The 13,502-nt window shown below is 48.5% G+C and overlaps 1 protein-coding gene across 4 annotated transcripts in view; it reads left to right on the forward strand.

The window, feature by feature from the left end:
- Positions 1 to 13,502, forward strand: part of TF (transferrin) — a 642,048-nt gene that overhangs the window by 527,341 nt on the left and 101,205 nt on the right. For 3 of the 4 annotated variants that reach the window (XM_030215724.1, XM_030215726.1, XM_030215725.1), the window contains one exon: positions 2,766 to 2,950. The exons of the other annotated variant lie outside the window; for it this stretch is intronic. In XM_030215724.1, the coding sequence (XP_030071584.1) occupies positions 2,766 to 2,950 (185 nt within the window). The remainder of the gene's footprint in view (positions 1 to 2,765; positions 2,951 to 13,502) is intronic. 4 annotated transcript variants of the gene reach the window in all.

The following is a 13,502-nucleotide window of genomic DNA, read 5'->3' on the forward strand; positions in this document are numbered from 1 at the left end:
CTCTGGCTCTCACGGCCTGGATGTTGAGAGCGTAGACTTTGCCTCTTTGGGTCTGTCGGAGGGTGTCTCCCGTGTCTTACTTGCTTCCAGAAAAGATTCCACTAAGAGGAGTTACTTCTTTTTATGGAGGAGGTTTGCCGTCTGGTGTGACAAAAGGCCTTAGATCCTCGCTCCTGTCATACACAGACCCTGCTTGAATACCTTCTGCACTTGTCTGAGTCTGGTCTCAAGACCAACTCTGTAAGGGTCCACCTTAGCGCAATCAGTGCATACCATTACCGTGTGGAAGGTAAGCCGATCTCAGGACAGCCTTTAGTTGTTCGCTTCATGAGAGGTTTGCTTTTGTCAAAACCTCCTACAGTGTCATGGGATCTTAATGTCGTTCTCACCCAGCTGATGAAACCTCCTTTTGAGCCACTGAACTCCTGCCATCTGAAGTACTTGACCTGGAAGGTCATTTTCTTGGTGGCAGTTACTTCAGCTCATAGAGTCAGTGAGCTTCAGGCCCTGGTAGCCAAGGCCCCTTACACCAAATTTCATCATAACAGAGTAGTCCTGCGCACTCACCCTAAGTTCTTGCCGAAGGTAGTGTCAGAGTTCCATCTGAACCAGTCAATTGTCTTGCCAACATTTTTTCCCCGTCCTCATTCCTGCCCTGCTGAACGTCAGCTGCACACATTGGACTGCAAGAGAGCATTGGCCTTCTATCTGGAGAGGACACAGCCCAACAGACAGTCCGCCCAATTGTTTGTTTCTTTTGATCCCAACAGGAGGGGAGTGGCTGTGGGGAAACGCACCATATCCAATTGGCTAGCATATTGCATTTCCTTCACTTACGCCCAGGCTGGGCTGGCTCTTGAGGGTCATGTCACGGCTCACAATGTCAGAGCCATGGCTGCGTCAGTGGCCCACTTGAAGTCAACCACTATTGAAGAGATCTGCAAAGCTGCGACGTGGTCATCTGTCCACACATTCACATCTCATTACTGCCTGCAGCAGGATACCCGATGCGACAGTCGGTTCGGGCAGTCAGTGCTTCAGAATCTGTTCGGGGTTTAGAATCCAACTCCACCCCCCTAGGCCCATGTTTATTCTGTTCCAGGCTACACTCTCAGTTAGTTGGATAAGTTGTTAGGTCAATCTCAGTTATGTCCTCGCCGTTGCGAGGCCCAATTGACCATGTTTGTTGTTTTGAGTGAGCCTGGGGGCTAGGGATACCCCATCAGTGAGAACAAGCAGCCTGCTTGTCCTCGGAGAAAGCGAATGCTATATACCTGTAGAAGGTATTCTCCGAGGACAGCAGGCTGATTGTTCTCACAAACCCGCCCGCCTCCCCTTTGGAGTTGTGTCTTCCCTTGTTTTGTCTTGCTACATATGGGACTGACGAACACGAGCCGGTTCGGGCGGGAAGACGGCCGCGCATGCGCGGTGCGCATGGGCGTGCGAGGACTAGCAAAGGCCTTTGCTAGTAAAGTTTTCCGATTGGAGGGGCTGCCGTGGACGTCACCCCCATCAGTGAGAACAATCAGCCTGCTGTCCTCGGAGAATACCTTCTACAGGTATGTAGCATTCGCTTTATTAGTACTTGGCGCCAGCCTTGTGGGGGAACAACTTCTTTCCAGCTTGTTATTCAATTGGTTTCTTCTTTACTGAGCCCACTCTCTTGGGGGACCTGGGTCTCAGTGTAAAACAGCCACCTCCCCTGGATAGGACTTTCTTTACTCTCCTTAACTCTACAGTCTTTTCCTCCACCCCACGGCTGTTAGTCCATTTCAAATAATCCCCAGTGTCATTAATAACATGTCCACAGTCAGGTTTTTTGAGGGAACCTTCTCACTCAGCTTCCAGTTCTCCTTCAGCAGGTCTCTTTCTCCACTTTCTCATTCTGACTTCAGACTTCATCCATTCCAGGTCATTACAGGGACGTACCTCTCTTGGCTCTCTCTAGTGACCAGAGTGGGCATTTTCCCAACTTTCTGTAGGAGAGCTCCCTCTGGTGGTCTCCTCAGGGTAGGGCAGTCCTGTGTTTATCACAAAGCGCATGCCACTTTTGTGTGTCATTGGCGCTAGAAATTGGCAGTGACGTGTATATGCACTAAGCGCTATTACATAAGGTAGCAACTAAGTGCTATAGCGCATAAGTGCCAATTATAGAATACTAGTAAAAAAGGCCCATTTCTGTAGGCAAGGAAACGGGCCCTAGGCAGGCAATTCCTCCCCCCCCCCCCCCCCCCCCCCCCGCTACGGCCCCCTCGCCCCCCCCCCTTCGGCGAACCTGTCGCCCCCCCCCCCCCAGACCGCCGAAAACCACCCCCCGCCGCCGTTGTGTACTACCTGTGCTGACGGGGGACCCAAACCCCCGACAGCCAAAGTGTTGTTGTGCCCTTCGCGTTCCTTCCTCATCTTCTCTGGAAGTTCCTCTGCTGCGTGCGTCTGACGTCTTTAACCATTACTGGTCCCATAATACTGTACTATGTCCAAAAACAAAGATGCTGGTGCTGCTTTATAAAGTAAGCAATTTATTGAGAAATGAGCATGTAAAGATAAGAGTCCACTTTGTCAAAAGCAGAAAATATATATAATTCAGGAGTTGAGTAAACAGCCTTACTTAGCCATGTTTTGGTCTCTTCCAGTCAATGTTACTGTGTTGCTAAGTTGTGGGTTAAACTCATAATTCTGATCAATGTGCAAAATAACTAAATGCTTTGTAAAGTAAAGAATTAATATTTCTGCTGATTATGCAATGCCTAGATTTGTCTCTCCAGGAAAAAACCCTGCGTCCTGGGCTCAAAATCTGAAATCCAGAGACTTTATGTTGCTGTGCCCTGATGGTACTCGTGCAAATGCTGAAGAATATTTAAAATGCCACCTTGCTCGGGTCCCTTCTCATGCTGTGATCAGCCCTGCTGACAAGAGAGACATGGTTGTTCAGATTGTGATGAATCAGCAGGTTTGTACTACAAAGAAGCTATTCCAGTTCTTGTGACTTTTATGGAATTAAAACTCAGAAAAATTGCTGATTCTCTTATCTGGTTATATGATCATTTCAGGGGTGCCTTTATAACAGGCTGCTTACAAAAAATTTTTTAATGCACCTAGTTTATGTCTGTTTTATAAAGGCTAAAATCAAAACATTGCCCAGATGTAAAGAAATAAGTTATAGGAGAGATATCCAAAATATAATCATAAGTCCACATCAAAAAACTTTTAAATAAGGATTCAAACCAACAAAAATGACTTAGCTTTTTCCTGAGAATCCAATTTGTACTTTGCAACAGAAGCAGAACCTTTGCAATCTGCTTACAAAAGCGTCAAAACAACTCTATCAATCATTCATACCATTAGAAATGGTGGTTGGAGTTTATATAAACTTTCCTTGTCATCAACAGCAGATGGATCCATTAACTGATGGGTTGTATCCGCCTACCAGCAGATGGAGATAGAGAACACTGAAAACACATGGTGTTCCTGGACGCCCAGCCCTCTATGCCTTCAGTATATCTCTGTCTCCCAGCAGGTGTGGACGTCACTTTCTCGGCTCCTGGATTTCTGCCTGGGGTGGCTCCTGTGCTTTGCCAGTAGAACAGGTGGTGTTGTGGCTAGTGGTGCCCACTTTAAAGGCATACTTGGTTTTCCCTGTCCCTGCCTTACCCCATTCCCCCTCCTCCCAGAGTTCCTTTGTGGCTGCCTGCCTCTAACTTTCCTCACAGTAAAAAAAAAAAAAAAGAAGAAGCTTTCTCCTCCTGGTTCAGTTCAGCTTGACCGAAGCTCGTTTGACTCGGTCTCTTGAGGTGAGAGTGGTGCCCAGCTCCTCCGGGAAGGTTCCCGCTGACAGCGCTCTGTGCGGGGTAAATGTTTTGTTTTCTGTATTTGATGGCTGCTGAAGGGGTTAAGCTCTGCTCCCACTGTGGGAAACGCCATTCCAGTTTGTCATTTAAGTCAATGGACTATAGCATATTTAAAGTATAAATCCAGTATTGTTCTTGGTATGCCAGTTGATAATCATGTTCTCCGAGGACAAGCAGGCTGCTTGTTCTCACGACTAGGTGGGGTCCACAACAGCCCCGATGATTGGAAATCTTCCTAGCAACAAATGTTTGCTAGAGCCTTCGAGCGTGTGCGAGCGAGCGCACCGCGCATGCGCAGCCATCAGCTTCCCGCCCGTCGCGTGAGTCCCATTAGTTTTTTCTCTTTCCGCGGTAGGGAGTGGTTGTTTTTCCGTCTCTCTCTGTGCCCCTATGAAAGGACTTTCTTTTTTTCTCGAGTTTTTCGCTGTTTTTTCTTCATTTACTTTTATTGTGCTCTGTTGAGCTCTTTATGTTAAAAAAAAAAAGAAATTCCCTTAAGGTTTTTAGCATTGGTCCCTGCTTAAGTTTCGTTTCGTTGCTGGGCCGCACGTCCGCGTTTCTCCCTTTTGTGCCCTTTTTTCTTGGCACCATCGAGAACTTTGACTTTGCCGCCGCTATTTTTCCGTCCATGACATTAAGGATTCCCAGCGGCTTCAAGAAGTGCAGTCGGTGCAGCCGGGCAATCTCAGGTACCGATCCCCATTCATGGTGTATCCAGTGCCTTGGGCCCGACCATCACCCAGACGCGTGTAAGTTGTGTCTTAGCCTTAAAAAGCGGAGACAGGCGTTGAGAAAAGCTCAGCGGGAACGTCTGTTTGGAGCTTTGCCGGGCACTTCGGCATCAACAGCGGTACCGAGGTCAGCGGCGTCGACATCGGCACCGGAGATGGCATCGACATCGAGAGAGCAGGTAATAGCTGTCCGGAAACCACCACACGTTGGGAGCAGTGAGCCATCGAGTGGGTCTCCGCCTGTCTCGAAGGCTCCTGCTGTGCAGGCCCATCAGGACCAACCACTTTCGGACCCGACCCGGAGGAGGCATGTGAATTCCACGTCCTACTCGTCGGTACCGAGGAGTATCGATGCCATGCATCGAGCGAAGGCTAAGAAGCATTGGCATTGGTCTCCTTCCACACACGGTACCGGGAGCTCCGGGGCGTCGAGGGATTTGGCCGGGAGAACTGCTCACCCTCCATCCAAGACAGTCCGGTACCGCCTCCCTGCTCTGCACAGGTTCTGCCTCCGACTCCTGCACCGGCCCCACAGCCTTTCCCGGCAGACACTCTGGACGAGCGCGTCCGAGCCATTCTCCCAGGTCTCCTGGAGGGGCTGCTGCATTAGTCTGTTCCGGTACCGGGGGTGCTTGCGCCCTTGCTACCATTGATGGAAGTGGCAGCTGGCTCTGTGGTGAGGTCCCCGACGCCATTGCTACTTGCGGCATCGGCCTTGGCTGCCACCCAGGTCGACTCCCCGTCGACATCGCTGGAGGGAGCTTCATCGCCGCCGGCACGGGAGTCGACTTCTCGATGTTGTCATCGAGGACGTGGTTCCTTGGAGTTGAGACGGGCCTGGTTTCAGACTGCAGTTCGCGAACTCTTGTCCGACACCGAGGAGGATGCCTCATGGGAAGAAGAGGAGGATCCCAGATATTTCTCTTGTGGTCTTCCTTCTGATCCCACTCCTTCACCTGAAAGGAAGCTTTCTCCCCCGGAGAGTCTTTCTTTCTCCTCCTTTGTGCGGGAAATGTCTGTGGCTATTCCCTTCCCTGTGGTATCTGAGGATGAGCCCAGGGCCGAGATGTTTGAGGTCCTTGACTATCCTTCACCACCTAAGGAGTCGTCCACTGTTCCTCTCCATAATGTCCTTAAGCAGACATTGCTGAAGAACTGGACAAAACCACTCTCTAATCTCACCATCCCCAAGAAGGTTAAGTCCCAGTATCGAATCCACGGAGAGCCTGAGTTGATGAACTCTCAGTTACCTCACAGGCAGGTACTTGCAGAGGAACTCTCTGCCCTTCTCAGCGCCAATGCGGTTGAGCCCGTTCCACCGGGGCAAGAAGGTCTGGGATTCTATTCCAGGTACTTCCTTGTGCAAAAGAAAACAGGGGGGATGCGTCCCATCCTAGACCTAAGGGGCCTGAACAAATATCTGGTCCTAGAGAAGTTCAGAATGCTTTCCCTGGGCACCCTTCTTCCCATGATTCAGAAAAACGACTGGCTATGCTCTCTGGACTTAAAGGATGCGTATACACACATCCCGATACTGCCAGCTGACAGGCAGTATCTTCGATTCCATCTGGGAACGCAGCACTTTCAGTATTGTGTGTTGCCCTTTGGTCTCGCGTCTGTGCCCAGGGTGTTTACCAAATGCCTGGCGGTAGTTGCAGCGTCGCTACACAGATTGGGAGTGCATGTGTTCCCTTATCTTGACGATTGGCTGGTGAAGAACACCAGAGACAGGAGCTCTACAGTCCATGCAGATGACTATTCAACTCCTGGAGCTACTGGAGATTGTCATAAATTACCCAAAGTCCCATCTTCTTCCAGTTCATAAACTAGAATTCATAGGAGCTCTGCTGGATTCACAGATGGCTCATGCCTATCTTCCAGAGGCGAGGGCGGACAACCTTCTGTCTCTTGTTTCCTTGGCCAGAGTGTCTCAGCAGATCACAGCTTGGCAGATGTTGAGACTGCCAGGCCATATGCCTGCTTATAATCAAAAGAGAAAAACGCCTATATTGCGACCCAAATCTGGAAATGGGCATCTTTCTCCCGTGGGCGCCCAAATCGGTATAATCGAAAGCCGATTTTGGACGTTTCCAACTGCAATCCGTCACGGAAACAGGTAAAGTTGACAGGGGTGTGTTGGAGGCGTGGTGAAGGCGGAACTGGGGCGTGGTTATCGGCCGAGGAGAGATGGGCGCCTTTAGCTGATAATTGAAAAAAAAGGCATTTTTACCGCAATTTTGGGTCACTTTTTTTGGACCCTTTTTTTTCACGAACAGGTCCCAAAAAAGTGCCCCAACTGACCAGATGACCACTGGAGGGAGTCGGGGATGACCTCCCCGGACTCCCCCAGTGGTCACTAACCCCCTCCCACCAAAAAGACCCCACTTTAAAAACTTTTTTTCCAGCCTGTATGCCAGCCTCAAATGCCGTACCCACCTCCATGACAGCAGAATGTGTTCTATCCTGTGACAGCCTTTCCCTGGTTCTGATGTGGCTCTCGGGTGAGTGTGACACCTTTTCTGTTATGCGCACTGCAGAGTCACATCAGCAATGCATTGTGGTAGGTGTAGGGTATTGGGCTCCGTGATTCCACTAGCATGTGGCAAATGCTTACGATGTTGGTAGTTGGTAGGCTGTACTCCCATGGTGCTTTTCCCCCTGCTTACTGGGTCAGTGTGCCCTGTTTTGTTTCCGGTAGTCCATGAGGTAGTGGCCATTTTTGTAAGCCAGTTTTAGATCCCTTTCACATGTTAGCCACGTTACAGAACTTAGTTCTTACCTTGAATGTGGCTGAAAGAGGGCATTGTACACCATTCTGCCAGCTCTGACCTACTGCTCATCTCAGTACCAGGGAGACTCATTGCCAGTGGGGCACAACCTCTGATCTGCAGTTAGCTGTGAGTAAGCATGCTTATTCCAATAAAGGATGTTTTCTGAGAGATTAGTCTTCAGGTGTTAACTGGTGTGCCAATGTTATATAGCAGCAACAAGTCCTAGAGGCCTGCGTGTATGCAGGTCCCTGGAGCACTTTTAGTGGGTACCGCAGTGCACTTCAGGCAGGTGGACCCAGGCCCACCCCCCCCCCCCTACCTGTAACACTTGTGCTGGTAAATGGGAGGCCTCCAAAACCCACTGTACCCACATGTAGGTACCCCCTTCACCCCTAAGAGCTATGGTAGTGTTGTACATTTGTGGGTAGTGGGTTTTGGGGGAGGGGGGTTGGGTACTCAGCACCCGTGGTAAGGGAGCTATGCATGTGGGAGCGTTGTCTGAAGTCCACCGCACTGACCTCTAGGGTGCCCAGTTGGTGTCCCAGCATGTCAGGGGGGCGAGTGTACTACGAATCGTGGCCCCTCCCATGACCAAATGGCTCGGATTAGAACGTTTTTGAGCTGGGCGTTTTTAGTTTCCATTATCACTAAAAAAAACAAACGCCCAGCTGAAAAACGTCCATTTTTTCAAAAATACGGTCTGTCCCGCCTCTTCACATACCCGTTATCGGACATAGACGCCCATGGAGATAGGCGTTCATGTTTGATTACGCCCCTCATGGCCTCCACAGTCCATGTGACTCCCATGGCCTGTCTTCACATGCGATCAGCTCAATGGAACCTAGCTTCCCAGTGGTTTCAGGCTGTAGGAGATCTAGAGGATGCAATCCAGCTATCTACCGATTTTCACAATTCCTTTCAGTGGTGGACATAAGTACATAAGTAATGCCACACTGGGAAAGACCAAGGGTCCATTGAGCCCAGCATCCTGTCCACGACAGCAGCCAATCCAGGCCAAGGGCACCTGGCAAGCTTCCCAAACGCACAAACATTCTATACATGTTATTCCTGGAATTGTGGATTTTTCCAAGTCCATTTAGTAGTGGTTTATGGACTTGTCCTTTAGGAAACAGTCTAATCCCGTTTTAAACTCTGCTAAGCTAACCGCCTTCACCACGTTCTCCAGCAACGAATTCCAGAGTTTAATTATGCGTTGGGTGAAGAAAGATTTTCTCCGATTTGTTTTAAATTTACTACACTGTAGTTTCATCGCATGCCCCCTAGTCCTAGTATTTTTGGAAAGTGTGAACAGACGCTTCACATCCACCTGTTCCATTCCACTCATTATTTTGTATACCTCTATCTTGTCTCCCCTCAGTTGTCTCTTCTCCAAGTTGAAAAGCCCTAGCCTCCTTAGTCTTTCTTCATAGAGAAGTCGTCCCATCCCCGCTATCATTTTAGTCGCCCTTCGCTGCACCTTTTCCAATTCTACTATATCTTTCTTGAGATGCGGCGACCAGAATTGAACACAATACTCAAGGTGCGGTCGCAGCATGGAGCGATACAATGGCATTATAACATCCTCACACCTGTTTTCCATACCTTTCCTAATAATACCCAACATTCTATTCGCTTTCCTAGACCCAGCAGCACACTGAGCAGAAGGTTTCAGTGTATTATCGACGACGACACCCAGATCCCTTTCTTGGTCCGTAACTCCTAACGTGGAACCTTGCATGACGTAGCTATAATTCGGGTTCTTTTTTCACACATGCATCACCTTGCACTTGCTCACATTAAACGTTATCTGCCATTTAGCCGCCCAGTCTCGTAAGGTCCTCTTGTAATTTTTTACAATCCTGTCATGAGTTAACGACTTTGAATAACTTTGTGTCATCAGCAAATTTAATTACCTCGCTAGTTACTCCCATCTCTAAATCATTTATAAATATATTAAAAAGCAGCGGTCCTAGCACAGACCCCTGAGGAACCCCACTAACTACCCTTCTCCATTGTGAATACTGCCCATTTTACCCCACTCTCTGTTTTCTATCCTTCAACCAGTTTTTAATCCACAATAGGACATTTCCTCCTATCCCATGACCATCCAATTTCCTCTGTAGCCTTTCATGAGGTACCTTGTCAAACGCCTTTTGAAAATCCAGATATACAATATCAACCAGCTCCCTTTTGTCCACGTTTGTTTGCTCCTTCAAAGAATTGAAATAAATTGGTCAGGCAAGATTTCCCCACACAAAAGCTGTGCTGACTTGGTCTCAGTAATCCATGTCCTTGGATGTGCTCTGTAATTTTGTTTCTAATAATAGCCTTTACCATTTTCCCCGGCACCGACGTCAGACTCACCGGTCTATAATTTCCCGGATCTCCCCTGGAACCTTTTTTGAAAATTGGCATTACATTGGCCACCCTCCAATCTTCCGGTACCACGCTCGATTTTAAGGATAAATTGCATATCACTAACAGTAGCTCCGCAAGCTCATTTTTCAGTTCTATCAGTACTTTAGGATGAATACCATCCAGCCCAGGAGATTTGCTACTCTTCAGTTTGCTGAACTGCCCCATTACGTCCTCCAGGTTTATAGAGAATTCATTCAGTTTTTCTGACTCGTCAGCTTGAAATACCATTTCCGACACCGGTATCCCACCTTAAATTTTCGTTGGTGAAGACCGAAGCAAAGAATTAATTCAATCTCTCCGCTACGTCTTTGTCTTCCTTGATTGCCCCTTTTACCCCCTCGGTCATCCAATTTGACCTTGGGACGTCCCTTCCAAATTCCTCAGCCACAAAAAGTGCTGACAACGGATGCATCTTTCCTGGGGTGGGGAGCCCAAGTAGATGGGCTTCACACTCAAGGAGCTTGGTCCCTCCAGGAATCAGGTCTTCAGATCAATCTCCTGGAGTTGCGAGCGATCTGGAACACTCTAAAGGCTTTCAGAAATCGGCTGTCCAATCAAATTATTCAAATTCAGATAGACAATCAGGTTGCCATGTACGACGTCAACAAGCAGGGGGTCACTGGATCTCGCCCCTATGTCAGGAAGCCATCCAGATGTGGCTATGGACTTGCGCTCACTGCATGCTTCTCCAAGCCTCGTATCTGGCAGGCGTAAACAACAGTCTGGCTGACAGGTTGAGCAGGATAATGCAACCTTACGAGTGGTCGCTCAACTCGGGCGTCATGCGCAAGATCTTCCAAGCATGGGGCACCCCCTCAGTGGATCTTTTTGCCACTCAGACCAATCACAAGCTCCCTCAATTCTGTTCCAGACTTCAGGCCCACGACAGACTAGCGCCGGATGCTTTTCTCCTTCATTGGGGGAAGGGTCTTCTGTATGCATATCCTCCCATACCTCTGGTGGGGAAAACTTTGTTGAAACTCAAGTAAGACTGCGGAACCATGATTCTGATAGCTCCTTTTTGGCCGCGTCAGATCTGGTTCCCTCATCTTCTGGAGTTCTCCTACGAAGAACCGTGGAGATTGGAGTGTTTTCCAACCTTTATCACGCAGAACGAGGGGGCGCTTCTGCATCCCAACCTCCAGTCTCTGGCTCTCATGGCCTGGATATTGTGGGCGTAGAGTTCGCTTCCTTGGGTCTTTCTGAGGGTGTCTCCTGAGTCTTGCTTGCTTCCAGGAAAGATTCCACTAAAAAGAGTTACTCTTTCAAATGGAGGAGGTTTGCCGTCTGGTGTGACAGCAAGGCCCTAGATCCTCGCTTTTGTCCTACACAGACCCTGCTTGAATACCTTCTACACTTATCAGAGTCTGGTCTCAAGACCAACTCCTTAAGAGTTTACCTTAGTGCAATTAGTGCTTATCATCAACGTGTAAAGGGTAAGCCTATCTCTGGACAGCCTTTAGTTGTTCGCTTCATGAGAGGTTTGCTTTTGTCAAAGCCCCCTGTGAAACCTCCACCAGTGTCATGGGATCTCAACGTCGTTCTCACCCAGCTGATGAAACCTCCTTTTGAGCCACTGAATTCCTGCCATCTGAAGTATTTGACCTGGAAGGTCATTTTCTTGGTGGCTGTTACTTCAGCTTGTAGAGTCAAGTGAGCTTCAAGCCTTGGTGGCCCATATTCCCTATACTAAATTTCATCATAACAGAGTAGTCCTCCACACTCACCCTAAGTTCCTGCTGAAGGTGGTGTTAAGAGTTCCATCTGAACCAGTCAATTGTCTTGCCAACATTTTTTCCACGTCCTCATACCCGCCCTGCTGAACGTCAGTTGCATACATTGGACTGCAAGAGAGCATTGGCCTTCTCTGTGGAGCGGACAAGCCCCTTTAGACAGTCCGCCCAAATGTTTGTTTCTTTCGACCCCAACAGAAGAGGAGTTGCTGTCGGGAAATGCACCATTTCAAATTGGCTAGCAGATTGCATTTCCTTCACTTACGCCCAAGCTGGGCTGACTTTTGAGGGTCATGTCACGGCTCATAGTGTTCGAGCCATGGCAGCGTCAGTAGCCCACTTGAAGTCAGCCACTATAGAAGAGATTTGCAAGGCTGCGACGTGGTCATCAATCCACACATTTACATCTCACTACTGCCTTCAGCAGGATACCCGACGCGGCAGTCGGTTTGGGCAGTCGGTGCTGCAGAATCTGTTCGGGGTTTAGAATCCAACTCCATCCCCCTAGGCCAATGTTTGTTCTGTTCCAGGCTGCACTCTCAGTTAGATGTTTCTTCGTAGGTCAATCCTTGTTATGTCCTTGCCGTTGCGAGGCCCAATTGACCTTTCTTTGTTGTTTTGAGTGAGCCTGGGGGCTAGGGATACCTCATCAGTGAGAACAAGCAGCCTGCTTGTCCTCGGAAAAAATGAAGATACATACCTGTAGCAGGTATTCTCCGAGGACAGCAGGCTGATTGTTCTCACATACCCGCCCTCCTTCCCTTTGGCGTTGTCTTTTCCTTCTTTGCTTTGTTATCGATCTAATGGGACTCTCGCGCGACGGGCGGGAAGCTAATGGCCGCGCATATGCGGTACGCCTGCCTGCATGCGCTCGAAGGCTTTTGCAAACTTTTGTTGCTAGGAAGATTTTCGATCATCTGGGCTGCCGTGGACCTCACCCAGTCGTGAGAACAATCAGCCTGCTGTCCTCGGAGAATACCTTGTACAGGTATGTATCTTAATTATCACCTCCCAATGGAGAAGATGGTATCCAGTATATAATCTGCCACTGAATCTTTGTCACCCGATGTCCAACCTCTTGCCAGTGAGAAACTTAGGGAGCTAAAGAGGCTTCTGTAATCAAGCAGCTTCAATATTTATTCAGCCTTAGCCTAATTATCTGCTTTTTTTTACCCAATATACATCTTCTGGCAGGGGCACAGTATTGCATAAATAGCAAAGGCAGAACTACATGAAGTGGTCTGTGTCACAGATATCTTGTAATCTCCCCTTGGTATCTTTCATTCCATACCCTCTATCATAGTATTACACCAGGAACATTGACCAGATCTCTAATGTCCGGGGCAGTTTTTCACAGAAGGTGAAACTGTCTTGAGAGCCACTATTTCACCAATATTCCATCCTCTCTGATAAGCAACAATGGGAAAATCTCTTTGAGCATCATGATTAGCAACTATACGTGATAATAACATACATAGTAGGTGACAGCAGAAAAAGACCTGTACGGTCCATCCAGTCTGCCCAACAAGATAAACTCGTATGCGCTACTTTATATGTATACCTGACCATGATTTGTAACTACCATTTTCAGGGTACAGGCCGTAGAAGTTTGCCCAGTACTAGCCCCGCCTCCCAACCACCAGTGCTGCCACCCAATCTCCGCTAAGTTTCTGAGGATCCATTCCTTCTGAACAGGATTCCTTGATGTTTATCCCCCGCATTTTTGAATTCCATTACCGTTTTCCTCTCCACCACCTCCCACGGGAGGGCATTCCAAGTATCTACCACTCTCTCCGTAAAAAAATACTTCCTGACATTTTTCTTGAGTCTGCCCCCCTTCAACCTCATTTCATGTCCTCTAGTTCTACCACCTTCCCATCTCCGGAAAAGGTTCGTTTGCAGACTAATACATTTCAAATATTTGAACGTCTGTATCATATCATCCCTGTTTCTCCTTTCCTCCAGGGTATACATGTTCAGGTCAACAAGTCTCTATTCAAA

This window comes from Microcaecilia unicolor, chromosome 10 (assembly GCF_901765095.1).
Source record: "Microcaecilia unicolor chromosome 10, aMicUni1.1, whole genome shotgun sequence".
Lineage (NCBI taxonomy): Eukaryota > Metazoa > Chordata > Amphibia > Gymnophiona > Siphonopidae > Microcaecilia > Microcaecilia unicolor.